The sequence below is a fragment of the Cnephaeus nilssonii genome (assembly GCF_951640355.1).
Source record: "Cnephaeus nilssonii genome assembly, chromosome: 9".
Lineage (NCBI taxonomy): Eukaryota > Metazoa > Chordata > Mammalia > Chiroptera > Vespertilionidae > Cnephaeus > Cnephaeus nilssonii.
Window position 1 is genome coordinate 76,945,421 of NC_137080.1, and position 15,097 is coordinate 76,960,517.

The 15,097-nt window shown below is 43.0% G+C and overlaps 1 protein-coding gene across 1 annotated transcript; it reads right to left on the minus strand.

Moving 5' to 3' along the window:
* Window positions 1-6,620: 6,620 nt before the first annotated feature.
* Window positions 6,621-13,990, minus strand: LOC307105384 (uncharacterized protein C2orf78-like; the record flags this gene model as incomplete). The annotated part of the gene is made up of 3 exons (XM_079781144.1): window positions 6,621-8,488; window positions 9,310-10,038; window positions 13,915-13,990. 3 exons carry the CDS (start codon window positions 13,988-13,990, stop codon window positions 6,621-6,623), a joined length of 2,673 nt encoding a protein of 890 aa, XP_079637270.1.
* Window positions 13,991-15,097: the final 1,107 nt, after the last annotated feature.

Below are 15,097 nucleotides of genomic sequence, written 5' to 3' on the forward strand. Positions count from 1 at the left end.
ATGATAACTTTGCTGGGTAGAGTAATCTTGGTTGTAGGTTCTTGCTATTCATCATTTTGACTATTTCTTGCCACTCCCATCTGGCCTGCATAGTTTCTGTTGAGAAATCTGCTGATAATCGTATGGGTGCTCCCTTGTAGGTAATTAACTGTTTTTCTCTTGCTGATTTTAATATTCTCTCTTTGTCTTTTGCTCTTGGCATCTTAATTATGATGTGTCTAGCTGTGGTCCTCTTTGGATTCCTTTTGTTTGGGGTTCTGTGTGCTTCCTGGATTTGTAAGTCTATTTCTTTCACCAGGTGGGGGAAGTTTTCGGTCATTATTTCTTCAAATATGTTTTCAGTGTCTTGCTCTCTCTCTTCTTCTGGCACCCCCATAATTCTGATGTTGGTACGCTTGAAGTTGTCCCAGAGGCTTCTTACACTATCTTCAAATTTTTGGATTCTTTTTTCTTTCAGCTTTTCCAGTTGAGTGATTTTTGCTTCTTTGTAATTCAAATCTTTTACTTGATTCTTGTGTTCCTCTAGTTTGCTGTTGGCTGTCTGTATAATATTTTTTATTTCAGTCAGTGTATGTTTAATTTCTAGTTGGTCCTTTTCCATATCCTCGAGGGTCTCGCTAAATTTATTGGCCTTTTCTAGGAAATTCTTGAAAAAACTTATAACCATGGTTTTGAACTCTATGTCCAGTCGTTTGTTTTCCTCCATTTCTTTGGTTTGTGATCTCTTTCTTTTTCTCCCCATTTTTGCTGCTTCCCTGAGTTGGTAGGCTAGCTTTGTAGGATCAGCTGTGTCTACGCCGGGAGACAGCCTTATTCGACTAGACTTGCAAAATTGTAAAAGCCTCTGTGCTCAGCTTGGATGGGGCGGAGTTTCAGGGTGGAGCTTCAGGGTGGAGCCTACAGCCTTGGCTTCCCATTGGCCCCGCCCTATGAGGTTCCTGGGTCTCAGTGTCCCTCAGTTCTCGCTGCAAGCACCTCTGAGAGAAAGGCACCCTCGAGTTTCGCCCGCTGCCAAACAGTCTAGTCTCTCCCCCAATGAATATGGATTCCCAGATTCTCACCCGGAACTGGGGTTCAGCGCAGTCCGGAGCTTTTGTCTCCTTCCCGCTAGAGCAATCTTGTGGCACACTCAACAGTCAATCCTCTGCGTGCATTCACGTGCGCGCCCTGGAGCTCTGCCTTTCGCCGCTCCCATGAGTTTCCGATTTACAGCCCAGATTCCACCAGTATGAGCCTGGGTCCCCAGGGTCTCACCCGGTACTGGGGTTCAGTGCAGCCAGAGCTGAGGTTGAGCGCAGTCTGGAGCTTTTATTTCCTTCCCACTAGAGAACGCCAGCCAGGCACTCAGCCGCCCGTCCTCTCTGACTCCGTTCTCTCCGCACGCGCATGCCCGTGTCTCCGTACCTCAGTCTTTTACAGCTCCTCTGATTTTCCTTATGGTTTTCTCTTCTAGTTGTAGGATTTCCAGACAGCCAGCTTTCCTGTGGATCTGGATGATGTCCATTTTGTCTTTTAGTTGTATTTTTGAAATTGTTGTGCGAGGCTGCAGTTTAGGTGTTTACCTATGCCGCCATTTTGGTTTCTCCCCTAGTCGTACATTTATTTATAAATCTTTATTGTTGTATTAGAGATGTCCCCTTTATTTTCTGTTTTTGTTTCCCCCCCCCCCCATTGACCCACTCCAGTCCACCCTTTCCATCCACACTTCTACCTTCACCACTCCATTTTCTGTGTCCATGGGCTGAGCATATATGCATACAAATTCCCTGTTAATCACACCACAACCAAACCCACACCCATACCTTCCCTCTGAAATTTGTCAGTCTGTTCCATGCTTCTATCTCTCTAGATCTATTTTGCTCATCAGTTTATTTTGTTCATTAAATGGATTCCACATATGAATAAGATTATGCAATACTTGTCTTCTCTCCCTTATTTAGTTTAGCATAATACTCTGCAAGTCTATCCATGCTTTGCAAATGGTAATAGTTCTTTCTTTTTTCACAGCCACATAGTATTTCATTGTATAAATGTACCACAGCTGTTTTATCCACTCATCTGCTCATGGGCTATTTTCCAAATCTTAGCTATTTTCATTTGTGCTTCTTTGAACATAGGGGTGCATATATTCTTTCTGATTGGTGTTTCTGGTTTCTTAGGGTATATTTCTGGAAGTGGGATCACTAGGTCAAATGGGAGTTCTGTATTTTATTTTTGAGGACTCTTCACTGTTTTCCACAGTGGCGGGACTAGTCTGCATTCCCAGCAACAACCTAGTCTTATTTTTAAAGATTCCACCGTGGTAAGACATATTGCATATGTTTCCCTTGATGAATTTTTCATTTTTTTTAAATTTAATAAATCTTTATTGTTCAGATTATTACAATAGTTTCAACTTTTTCCCCCCATAGCTCCCCTCCACCCGGTTCCCACCCTACCCTCTGCCCTTACATCCCCACACTGTCCTCATCTATAGGTGTACGATTTTTGTCCAGTCTATTCCTGAACCCCCCATAGAATTATCAGTCCACTCCCTTTCTATGCCCCTGATTCTATTATATTCACCAGTTTATTCTGTTCATCAGATTTTTAATTCACTTGATTTTTAGATTCACTTGTTGATAGATATGTATTTCTTGTTCATAATTTTTTATCTATACTTTTTTCTTCTTCCTCTTCTTAAAGAATACCTTTCAGCATTTTATATAATACTGGTTTGGTGATGATGAACTCCTTTAGCTTTTTGTCATCTGTGAAGCTCTTTATCTGACCTTCCAATCTGAATGATAACTTTGCTGGGTAGAGTAATCTTGGTTGTAGGTTCTTGCTATTCATCACTTTGACTATTTCTTGCCACTCCCATCTGGCCTGCATAGTTTCTGTTGAGAAATCTGCTGATAATCGTATGGGTGCTCCCTTGTAGGTAATTAACTATTTTTCTCTTGCTGATTTTAATATTCTCTCTTTGTCTTTTGCTCTTGGCATCTTAATTATGATGTGTCTAGCTGTGGTCCTCTTTGGGTTCCTTTTGTTTGGGGTTCTCTGCGCTTCCTGGACTTGCAAGTCTATTTCTTTCACCAGGTTGGGGAAGTTTTCGGTCATTATTTCTCCAAATAGCTTTTCAGTATCTTGCTCTCTCTCTTCTTCTGGCACTCCCATAATTCTGATGTTGGTACACTTGAAGTTGTTCCAGAGGCTTCTTACACTATCTTCAACTTTTTATATTCTTTTTTTCTTATTGCTTTTCCAGTTGAGTATTTTTTGCTTCTTTGTATTTCCAATCTTCGACTTGATTCTTGCTGTCCTCTAGTCTGCTTTTGGGTCTCTGTATAATATTTTTTATTTCAGTCAGTTTGTGTTTAATTTCTAGTTGGTCCTTTTTCATATCCTTGAGGGTCTGGCTAAATTTACCGGCCTTTTCTAGGAAATTCTTGAAAACCCTTATAACCGTGGTTTTGAATTCTATATCCAGTCTTTTTTCCCCCTTCCATTTCTTTCGTTTGTGATCTGTTACTTTGTCTCCACATTTTTGCTGCTTCCCTGAGTTGGTAGGGTAGCTTTTTGTGCTAGTTTTCCTATATGGCCCAGTGGGTCGGCCTCCCAGTCACCTCAGGTGGACAATATTGGTGTACCCCTTTGTGGTCTGTGTGTACAGCCTTGTTGTAGTTAAGTCTTGATTGTTGTTGGTCTCACTGGTAGGAATTGACCTCCAGGCCAATTGGCTATGTGAATCAGCTGTGTCTATGCCAGGAGACGCGTGCTGGAGACAGCCTTATAGGACCAGACTTGCAAAATTGCAAAAGCCTCTGTGCTCAGCTTGGATGGGGCGGAGTCTCAGGGCTGAGCAGACAGTCTTGGCTTCCCGTCAGCCCTGCCCTTGCACACACGCCTCCAGACCTCTGCCTTCCGTGGCTCCCCTGAGTTTCCGCCTAACAGTCCAGATTCCCCCAGGCTTGCCCGGAACTGGGGTTCACTGCAGTCGGAACTGGGGTTCAGTGCAGTCAGTTGCTTCCGACTCCCTTCCACTAGGGAGAGCTAGCGGCAACCTCAGCAGTCAGTCTTCTCTGTGCATGCGTGCCTCCAGACCCCTGCCGGCCATGGTTTCCCCGAGTCTCCAAGTCTCCGTGTGCCTTTCTCTCTACCTGACAGTCCAGAATACCCCCGTATGAGCCTGGATCCACGGGGTTTCGCCCGGAAGTGGGGTTCAGTGCAGTCGGGGGCTTCCTTCCCTCTCCCGCCAGAGAAAGCCAGCCATGCACTCAGCTGCCCTTCCTCTCTGCGCATGTGTCTCTGTACCTTAGTCCTTTGCAGATCCTCTGATTTTCCGTGAGCTTTTTTCTTTCCTTCTAGTTGTAGAATTTCCACTCAGCCAGCTTTCCTGTGGTTCTGCATGATGTCTGTTCTGTCTTTTAGTTGTAGTTTTGAAATTGTTGTGCGAGGCAACAGTTTAGATGTTTACCTATGCCGCCACTTGGTTTCTCTCCCGATGAATTTTTCTTGCAGCATCATAAACTAGCTTGTTCTGATGGATTTTGTGGAGAAACTTAAAAAGGGGTCTGTGAAAAAGGACATTGTGGTGAGTTATGCTGTGCACACAAGCATAAGGAACAGATGTGTACAGTCGCCTGATGTGGCCTGGGTTGCCTCTGTGTTTCTTCCCCTTGTTTGTGCTTTTCTCACTAACCCTCTTGTGACTGTGGGAAGACATGGCTGAGTTGCTAATCCAGTCTTATACTTAGGGCGGGTGGGGGGGGGGGAAAGTAGGTCTACAGTTGTTTGAATGGAAAATAGCACAATCATGTATAAATAATCATACTACTATAAAGTCTGTGTTTCCCATACTCACAACTGTAAACGTACTTTGCCCCATGCTGTCTTTGGAGTAAGCTGGTTTGGGGAGGAAGTCCTTGGATCTAGTAACTTCTCTTGATGGTAAGCTTTTAGGGTGCCTGGATCAAACTACCTGGGGCTTTTTATTGGATCACAAGTATGTGATCCAAGAGGCCAAGATCCAAAAGAAGATAACTCCTATGGATGGAATCTCCAAAGAGACATATTTCATTTATATGCCAAGTTTTCCTGTGATAAGAGTTTTTTCAAAGATGGTACAATCTTACCTGAGAAGAAAATGTGAGAAGTGTTGCAGTGCAGAGATATAGCTTAAAGTTATAAATTTTATCAGGCTTTTCCTCATAGATTCCTACATTACATTGTCAAATTCCTGATACTAGTATGTAATATGAGACTAACACTATGAGCTAAATATCTCCAGTCCAGACCAGTCTCTCCTTTTTCTGTCTTCCCATGGAAATCAAGGGAATTCCTAGCTACTGCAGTTAGGGGGCTGGTCACCTGCAACCCAGTGTGGCTATTGCTCTTGCCAGTGGGCATGGATGCTTCCAAGGATTTTTCTCTTGGGCTTTGCTCAGTTGATGGTGGTGCTTAGACAAGGGGACATGTGCAGCCTAGGATCATCCAGGAGGCCCTGGCTTGCCCTTCTAGTTAATGTTTAGGCTTCATCTGATGTTTGATCTCATGCACCAGTAATCTCTGGATGCTGGACTCTGAAAGCCAGATTGGCCACCTATGGGCACTTGCCAATAATGAAGACTTCGGAGACAGGCCTCCAATGGAGGCTTTACTCTACTGCATGCAATGTGACCTCAGCCCATTGCTGAACCTCTCGGGTAAAGTGACACAGGGATACTGGCCTTGCATGATGTGAAGGTGAACTGAAGTGGTGTATTGGGCCTGGGCATAGGTGTGGAGCAAATGATAATTTACTTCCCACGTCCTGTCCTGAGTGGGCCTCCTACTACAGACATTCATTCTGTAGGCCCCTGTCATCAGCTGCCTTAGGAAAACTCTAAGCCTTTGCCACTCATCTAGTAGATTCCCCTGATTTGTTCTCATTTTGCCCAACTATAGTCATATATGCATAAGGCAACCCCAACCTATAGGAAATGTGTCCTGAATCTGTTTTCTGAAATACCGTATTTTCTGGCGTATAAGAGGACTGGCCGTATAGAAGATTTTCCTGGGTTAAAAAGTCGTCTTATATGCCAGAAAATACGGTACTTAATAAGTGGTCATGAGACACAAAGCCAATCTCCAAAAGAGCCTTTTTACATTTCTCCTGGTCAACCTAGACTCAGCTTCTCCCCTCTCAACTCAATTCAAATTTTCTCCTTTTGACACTAATCTCAGTTCCTGCTTCTCACTTATGCCATATATCCACCTCCAGCTTCTCTTTATAAGTCCATAACATCTCTCCCCTTTTGGCCTTTCTGGCCATGGCCCACGTTCCTTTTTTCCCCCACAGTGCTCACCCCTTGTCCCTCATTCGCCCATCCAACTTCTATTTCTTTCCTTATCATGCAGCCTTTGATTTCCATACCCACCAAAGAAAGAGCAGAGTTAACAGCGTCTGAAAACTCACAATGCTTCTTTATTACTAAATGCTAATTTATAATATTTATTCAGTTTTATTAAGTTATAAAATATATCAAGATTGAGAAATTCATATCTATCTATCTATCTATCTATCTATCTATCTATCTATCTATCTATCTATGGAAAACAGCGAGTACCCAAAGTGGCACCAACATTCCCAGCATCACCTACATCACATAGCCATAGTACAGAGAAATGTCCATTTCTTTTTCCCTCTCAATGAAATGCTGCATTTTCCCCAGTGAGCATCTGGCAGCATTCTCCCGCTCTAGTTGAGCCTTCCTCTTCATGGCCTCTCGATCTGGCCTCTGCTCGTTTGTGATGGGTGTTGACATTACTGGCCCCAGAACCTCAGGTTTCCTCCATGGTATTGGTTGGAGGGCAAAATCCTGGAGAGGATAGTGGTTGTGAGGCTTAAGCGGGGTCTGGGGCTGGCTCACAGCAGTGTGAACAGGCTCCTGCTGCAAGGAAGCACATGATGATGTTTTGTAGGGTGCAGGCCTAGAAGCAGGAGGCTGGTCAGGGTTGTTCAAACCTGGTCTGGCTGAGTTGGTGGACATTGGCCGATCTGATCTGACAGGACCTGTCAAAGATGCAGGAGTTGGCTGGGATGCATTGACTGCAGCAGGCTTGGCAGGGTTGGTAACCGCAGGCCTACGTGATGCCAGAGTCGGTGGCTTGCGAGGAACAGGTCGAGGCTTGTCCATGGTTGGAAAAACCAGTGGCACCAACTTGACCTTCCCGGGAGATGGCAGCTGGTCCTGGGATGGAGATGAAGACCCTTTGTCAGCACTTCCACATGGTTTCTGGCATTTGACTTGAGTTGTCTCAGGACCTTTGCCCTCCCCGGGAGAATCCAGCCATCTTTTGATAGCTGGGCGTGGCTGGGGGCCTTTGGGGTTGCTTAAGTTTCCCTGGGCCCGTGAGGAAGACAGGTCAGCTTTCTTATCACTCTTCTTGCCCAGTGCATGGAAAACCTGCACAGACTCCAGCATGTGCAAACTGAGGCTGCTGCGAGGCTTTTTGATGGCCTCTTGTGGCAGCTCAGGATGACTTTTCTTCCTCTTCATCTTGGGAATGGCTGGCTTCTCCTCTGCCTTGACGTTGTTCCCTGACTGCTTCCTCTCCTCAGCTCTCTTGGAGTACTTTTCTTTGTTTCTTTTGGTGTTTTCCTGCCCATGGCTCTTAGTTTTGTTGGTGCTGCTGGCTGCAGCTCTCTGACGTTTGCTGTTAGAATGCTCGGCCATGTTCCCAGGAGCCCTGCCACCGGCTGCAGCATTGCAATGAACCACTTCTCCCACGAACACACAGTCTGGGCTCTTGGGTTTGATCTTGGCCTTGGGAGCATCACCGACAGGCTCAGAGGCTTTATGTTTGATCTTCCTGCCTTGATCAGAGTGAGCCTTTCTGACACTTGACTTTTTCTGCCCCTCGTGCAACTGGAGGCCTCTGGTGTCTTTGGTTTTGATCACCTTGGAACCTTGGGGCTGATCAAGGTCAGCCAAGGAAGTTAAGACCTGTGGAAGGTGAATACCCTTCACCAGTGTAGCGATGTCTGCAAAACTATCATTAGATTCAGTCCCATTTTCAGGTGTCCCTTGGTCCTTAAGACTCAGGCTGTTCTTTCCCAAACCAGAGTTGTCACCACTAGGCTTCTTCTCTTGGTCAAGCGGATCAGTGTATGCCAGGACCTGCGGAATGTCAGGTGTTTCTAAATGGAGCAGTGGAGAAGCTTGGTTTTCTCTTGGGATCTGGCAGCCATTCAGATGCTCGGAAAGCTTGGTTTTAATATTCTCCACATTCTTATTCTCTTTATGTTCCTGGCTTGGAGCTGGAGGCAGTGCCAGGAGATTACTAGGACTCTGGACTAGAGATGCCATTGCTATGTCCCCACTCTGAGGTGGTGGGTAACTCTCAAGTACCTGGATATGTCTGTTACTGCAGGACTTGGGGAATTTTGGAGGTGGTAGATAAAATATTTGGCCTGGAAGTTGCAATGCCCGGGAAGTCTCCATCCCCAGGGAAGTCTCCATCACTACAATGGAAACAAGGGGAAGTCAGTCAGTCCCTGGTAAAAACATGCTCCCCCAGGACCACCAATGCAGCAATCATGTGCCTTCCAACAGTGGGAAAGGCATTCCTACAAGCTCTTTTGCAGGATCATGAACAGCGCTGTGTGCTAGGAGATAAAAGGCAACTGTTCTGTTTCTTAATGGTGACCATTTGATGTCATTTTTTCATTATTTTCTTTGCATTTCACAGGGTTGTTATAAGTCAAATAAAAAATAAAAGTGATTTTTAAAATATGTTTCCCAGTCTCATATGGAACCCGTTTAATTATCTCTACTCTCCTGAGTGAATAAAAACACATTACACCAAGGACTAAGACAGGGAATTGAGCTCTTCCTGATGAAGTCTATAAGCAAGGGGAGATCATAGCCTGCTTGCTTTGGACAAGATGTTGGAACATGAGGTCCTACATCCAGGTGTCAACTAAGAGAAGTTAAACAGACACTGTCACAGTAATGTCCTGAAATGCCTTAGAGAGAGACAAAAGCAATAAATCAAGAGAGGTCATTTCAGGGGGACTCATCAGGTAGGGCAGTGGAAAGTGTGGTGTCCCTTGGTATGCTCTTGATTTCTCCTACATGTGGCATCCAAGGCTGCTACATGCCCCACCTCTCACCTCTATCAGGTGTCCTCATAAAGAGTCTGACAATGGAGGGCACTGACTGAGGGTGTAAGTCATAGGACTTACATTCTACCTGTCTGAGGAACCACCACTTGCCAGCTGCAGGTTGACCCTAGTTTCGAATGCTGACCTTATTCCTCTTCCTTGTTGCTGTTTGTACTCACCTTGAAAACCTGTCTTTGTGGTGGGTTGAGGAGGCACAGAGTAGCAGATTGCAGAGGTGGAGACTGGTGGTATCATATTTGTGGGCTGAGCCTCCTTTAGCACCATGACCATCCCCGGGTCAGGGGCAGAGGCCCTGCTCTCGGTGTAAGACACAGAGCCATAGGACTGCAGGTAGGGGCCACTTTCTGCAGAGAGCAGAGGGCCCTGATTATAGAAACACACCTGGCTTCCCTCATGGTAGGGAAGTGGCAGGCTATGGCCCTGATTTGGAATGTGAGATGGTGCCTCCTGAACAAGGCTGACAGAAAGTGATGGATACAGAGGGGCCATGTTATGGACATCTGCGGTTTTATCACACTGGGATGCCAGAGATATGGAGGAGACAGCTGTGTCCTGGTCGATGACAGTCACAGTGAAGTCGCTGAGTGATGGTGACTTCTTTTCAATGCCTCCTGTGAGAGCCCACTCAAAAACTCCAGGATTGGAAGCAGCTGGAACTCCAGATAACATGGTTGTGCTAGAATGTTGGTAAAAGTAGGCACCACCCATGAGAGGTTGGAAAGAGGTGCCAGAGGCTGATGGCAGGGGCCATGCTGAGCTGCTGGCTGGAACAGAGATGCTGTAGAAATTGCAGACACGTCCTGGTAGGGAGGCTGCATTGCTCTCCACAGGAAGAGAGTACTGCAGAGACTTTGAAATTCCAAGGAAAGGTGCATTTTTGAAATTCTCTGTAGGGAATAACAGGATGATGAAAAATATCAGAGAGATTGATAATCAATATGTGTGGAAAATAGCATTATGTTAAGATAGTTGCTATCAGAAAGCCTGAAATACCAATACTCACTGAGATATCAAAACTCAAAGTTTATCCTCTTTGTAAATGCTGGTGCTCCCAACATGGACAAAAATGTACACAAGACCTAGTTGTTGTGGTTCACACATCGTTCTCTAGGCTAGAAGCAACTGCTCCCTGACCTATCTCGTCCCTGAACCTGCAATAGTATTGATTTGTATGCTCTTTCCTAGAATTGAAGCATTGTAGAACAGGAGTCTTTAGAGAACCTCTGTTCTGACATTCTCATTTCATGAGGGAGGAAACTGCGGCTCGGTTCTCTCCCTATGTTAGTATTAGTACCTGGTTCCATAACCTAAGCATCCCGACTTCCTTTCCAGAGCTTTGCGCATTACACTGCCAACATCTAGGAGCAATACAACTTCTGATGCAGGCGTTTGTTTGTCTATTAACAAACGGTACATCTATCGCCATTGTTATTTTCAGCAGCTCATTTTGCCTGCACAGTTTACATGCTATTCTGGAGAATTCACATAAAGCTCAATCCAGTTGCTAAGTTTAAAAGTTCATTCTTACTCTCTTCAAGCCTGGGTATGGATCCTACCTCAAATAACTATATGAAGGTGAGTTTCTCAGGGAGTGAGAAACTGTCTTAGCTTTGGGATGCTCATCTATAAAGTCATAATAATGATGATAACAGTAATAATTCATATATAAGTGATATCTTTCATATGATTAATACAAAAGATATAAGTTCTGGAAAGACAAAGAGAAAAACCAAATACAACATATATCACAGGAATAAATCGACATGAGTACAAATTGGGGCACGTAGCAAACATCAAATCCTAATAAATTTACTTAGAAATGAAGTTCTGTTTTATACATGCAATATCATAAAAGTAAATATGGCCTATTTTATTTTAGTGAATACTGTTAACCAGAAACAACCCACAATAGGTAATTTTGAATAAGTTACTAGCCAGTACATATGGACAGAGAAGATGTATCACTAAATATTGCATAACAAGCAGCACAATGCAATCAATGTTGATGTATATGTGCCTTCAATATATGCAGACCAATATTTCAGTAAAAACTGGTTTAAAGCAGAGAGCCAAATAAGTGTAAAGGAATTCCATTAGTGTATTCGTGTTTCTCTGAATATTCCCCAACAAGTAATAGATACTTAGTCTATTAGAAATATATATTTCAATTAATGTAACTTCATAACAAAGAAAAAAGAACCATTGAAATGTATCAAGAAGGTTTTTATATTTATCGTGAAACCTAGATTATCATCATCTTCAACATCCAGGAAAGGGAATCTACCCAAAGTCTTAAAACCATCATCACTAGATTCCAATTAAAAAATTTAATGTAAGAGTTTTCTAGAGAATCCATAAAATGGTTTTTAGAGAACTGTGAACTTAGAGATACGGGGCTTGATGTTTTCTTTTTCTCCTTAGGTAGCTATGACCTAAAATGAGGTGATGGCTGTGTATCAGGGTGCTCTCTGTGTTAGGAAGAAAATAACTGTAAAGATGAAGTGCAACTCTGACTTGGAATATACTTATCACGTAAAGGATGTATTCTTTGTGATCCATTTAGGATATAGCTTTTAAAGTCTTATTTTTTTTTTAGTAGACAAAACATTGTCATAGTTTAAACATCGGAACGAATTGAAACACTGAAAATTCTGTTATTTCCAATGCCCTAGATCAGTGGTCGGCAAACTCATTAGTCAACAGAGCCAAATATCAACAGTACAATGATTGAAATTACTTTTGAGAGCCAAATTTTTTAAACTTAAACTATATGGGTAGATACCTTGTTATTAACTTAATTAGGGTACTCCTAAGCTGGCCTTTGCTAAAAACTCAAGGGGCCAAAGAGCTGTGTGTGTCTCGCAAGCCGCAGTTTGCCGACCACTGCCCTAGATAATCACCTTTCTTAGTATCTTGTATATAAGAAACATCATTTCTGAAATATATTTTTAAATGTTTATATTCCAAACTGTCACATGTCACATTTTTCAGAGAGGCAATAAAAATACACAGGAAATGAATATGATTGTTTTTACACACTGATTTGTCTAGTGGTGCCCTACTCCGGCCTTACTTTCCTTCATAGTCTATCAATGTAAGCATTTGCTGAGATCCACATTATTTTGCCCTACTCTGAGCTGATTTCACTCCATGCTCTTTCTGCTTTCATTTAAAATCTTTGGTTCCTTTCAATATTCCATTCCAAACTACCCTTTTTGTTCTTGAGAGCTCTTCCATGCTCTCCTTCTTCATTCTTAGTTTCCCCTCCTTCCTGCTTCTATTTTCCCCTCCCTCCTGGTTCCTGATGGCATGTGCCCATGAAAGCAATTCTAATTTTTTTACATTTAAATACTTGCCTCCCTATAGCCCAGTACTGTTCATCCTCTCTTCCTATTTTGTCTGGTCACCTAGTTTGGATAGAAAACTCCAAAAGCACATGAATATTACTTTTGGAACATCACTCAATTTAAAATACTAACGTTGAAACCTTGGTGGTGGGAGATCGTTACACACAAGATATCCTGTACATATATGTATTGCTAGTTTTCTACATGACCTAGGTTTTCATTCTGTTGCTGTTGAAACATTGTCAAGAAGTGCTGATTTTGATTTCAACATGAGTGTTCTTTAAAACTCCATATTAGAACAGGAAGGGGTTAGAGTCCACAACCAATCTAACATCCGAATGTAGCAGATGAGGAAAAAGACAGATTTTATGAGAGAGCCAATGACTTGTCCAAAGTCACATTGCTAGTAGATGTCAAAATCCAAACTGAAATTAGGTCTGCAGACTTCTAGATCAATATTTCCCCAAGTTATTCTATGCTCTTTTGACTCTATTGCTAAATTTAGGGGCAAACAAACAGCCAATGAGAAACTTTAAAAAGGTTCTTTCCTTACCTGACATGGTCAGAGAAGAGGAGGAGGAAATATCAACTCTAGATGCAAGCGATGAGGATGTCTCAGTGGCTGAAGCCAAAGAGCACATGTGTCCAGTACGAAAGTCACTGGTCCTACTGGCCACTGGACACTGGTCACCAGTTACTGGTCACTGGTCAGTTGCGATGATCCAAATTTATTTACAGACAACTCCATGGACACCCCAAGATTCTACCAGGTGGTGGTAGGTTTGGTGGGAGAATGATGTCACAAGCAGGCAGTTTAAAGGGATGAGAGAGCCAATCGGGAGGTCAGATTCCCAACAGAAGAGAGGATTGGATAGAGGGAGCGGTAGGTGAGCTAAACCAACACCTAAATGGCTGAGATCTCGGGACAGATGTGCTGGTGGACAAGACAGTTATTCTAGACTCGCTTTCCCAGGCTATGATGTTAGGAGAATAATCTCAAAGTTTGTTACAGACATTCATGAATATAATTAATGAGTAGTTACTTATATTCCCTATATTATATTGTATAACATATATTTATCATTTTATATATATATATATATATATATATATATATATATATATATATATATATATATTGCTAATATCCTTAGAGAGAATGGAAAGGGACATCTAGGTTGCACAATTAGAGTTGTTCTGAAATCATACCAGGCCATCTCATTAGTGAATTTACTGTGGCTTTTGAGGAGCAAAGGAAGGGATTAAGGAGCTCATTCTGTCAGTTGGGTCAAAAGTAAAATGAAGTTTCTTGAGTGCATTTTGTGCAGAGTGATGTGGTCCAAGGCTCTTCTCTTGTAGTTTCTTTTCCTTGAATCCTACCTTCCCTGGGCTGGGCTGGGCACGGCCATTTTGTACTTGCATATCCTACCACTCTTATTTTCTCTTCATCTTCATTGTAGGCATTGTTTGTAGACAAGCTGTGATCCTGCATTCTGACTCTCATAGATGTTACTTCCTGTCCACTTCCAGCAGCAGGGTCCTCTTTGTAGTGTCTGTTGCTTCCCCCAATGGACTCTGCCCATTACAAGCAACTACCAAAGGGCTAGGAGTCAGCTGACTGCAAACCTTTCCTCTTCCAGCCTTTGGTTGCCCTTCTTCTGCCCATAATATGCTCCCTCTGGTTCCTTGGGCCATGTAGGCATCCTGCCACCCTGCCTTCTTACACACGAGAGTCCTTCACGATAGTTCCCTTTTTCCTTCTCACATAAAGTGTATCCAGTGTGGCAGTTACTGTAGTCTCCTCCCCCTTTGCAAACAGCCGCTATAGAACGTTGGGCCTCTAGGATTCTCTGTCTGCCATGCTTGGGTGCAAGGCCAGGCACAAATGAGGAGGGGAGAATAGTTAGAGAAAGACAACTTTATTCTTGGAAAGTAGGGAACAAGGTGAAAATGTGCAGGACAAAAGTGATTCATGTGGATTTTTTCATTTCTGTGACAAACAAGTTGACACATTTTGGTCTCATTGTGAATTAACAGAAGAGACAATTTATATATATATGGAAGATGTCTAGGGCAGCAACTGAACGGAATTATGTTCACTAGAGAGGATAATCTTATATTTTTCACTTTCTTTTATGTCATATTACCTCATTTGTATAAATCATTGGTGTATTTACAGAACACAGATTGTTTTTATGCTCTGCTTTTGTCTACCTGTATTTTTCCTGGTCCTATTTTTAAAATATTTTATTTCATTTTATTTATTTATTTTTTAAATATATTTTATTGATTTTGTACGGAGAGGATGGGAGAGGGATAGAGAGTTAGAAACATCGATGAGAGAAAAACATTGATCAGCCGCCTCCTGCACACCCCCTACTGGGGATGTGCCTGTAACCAAGTTACATGCCCTTGACTGGAATCGAACCTGGGACCCTTCAGTCTGCAGGCCGACGCTCTATCCACTGAGCCAAACTCATTAGGGCTTAAATATTTTATTTTTAATTTATCTTTATTTGCGAAAGTATTATAGTTGTCCCCTTTATTTTTTCAACTACACCCTCCACCCGTACCCGACCCTCCCAGGCCTTCACCCCTC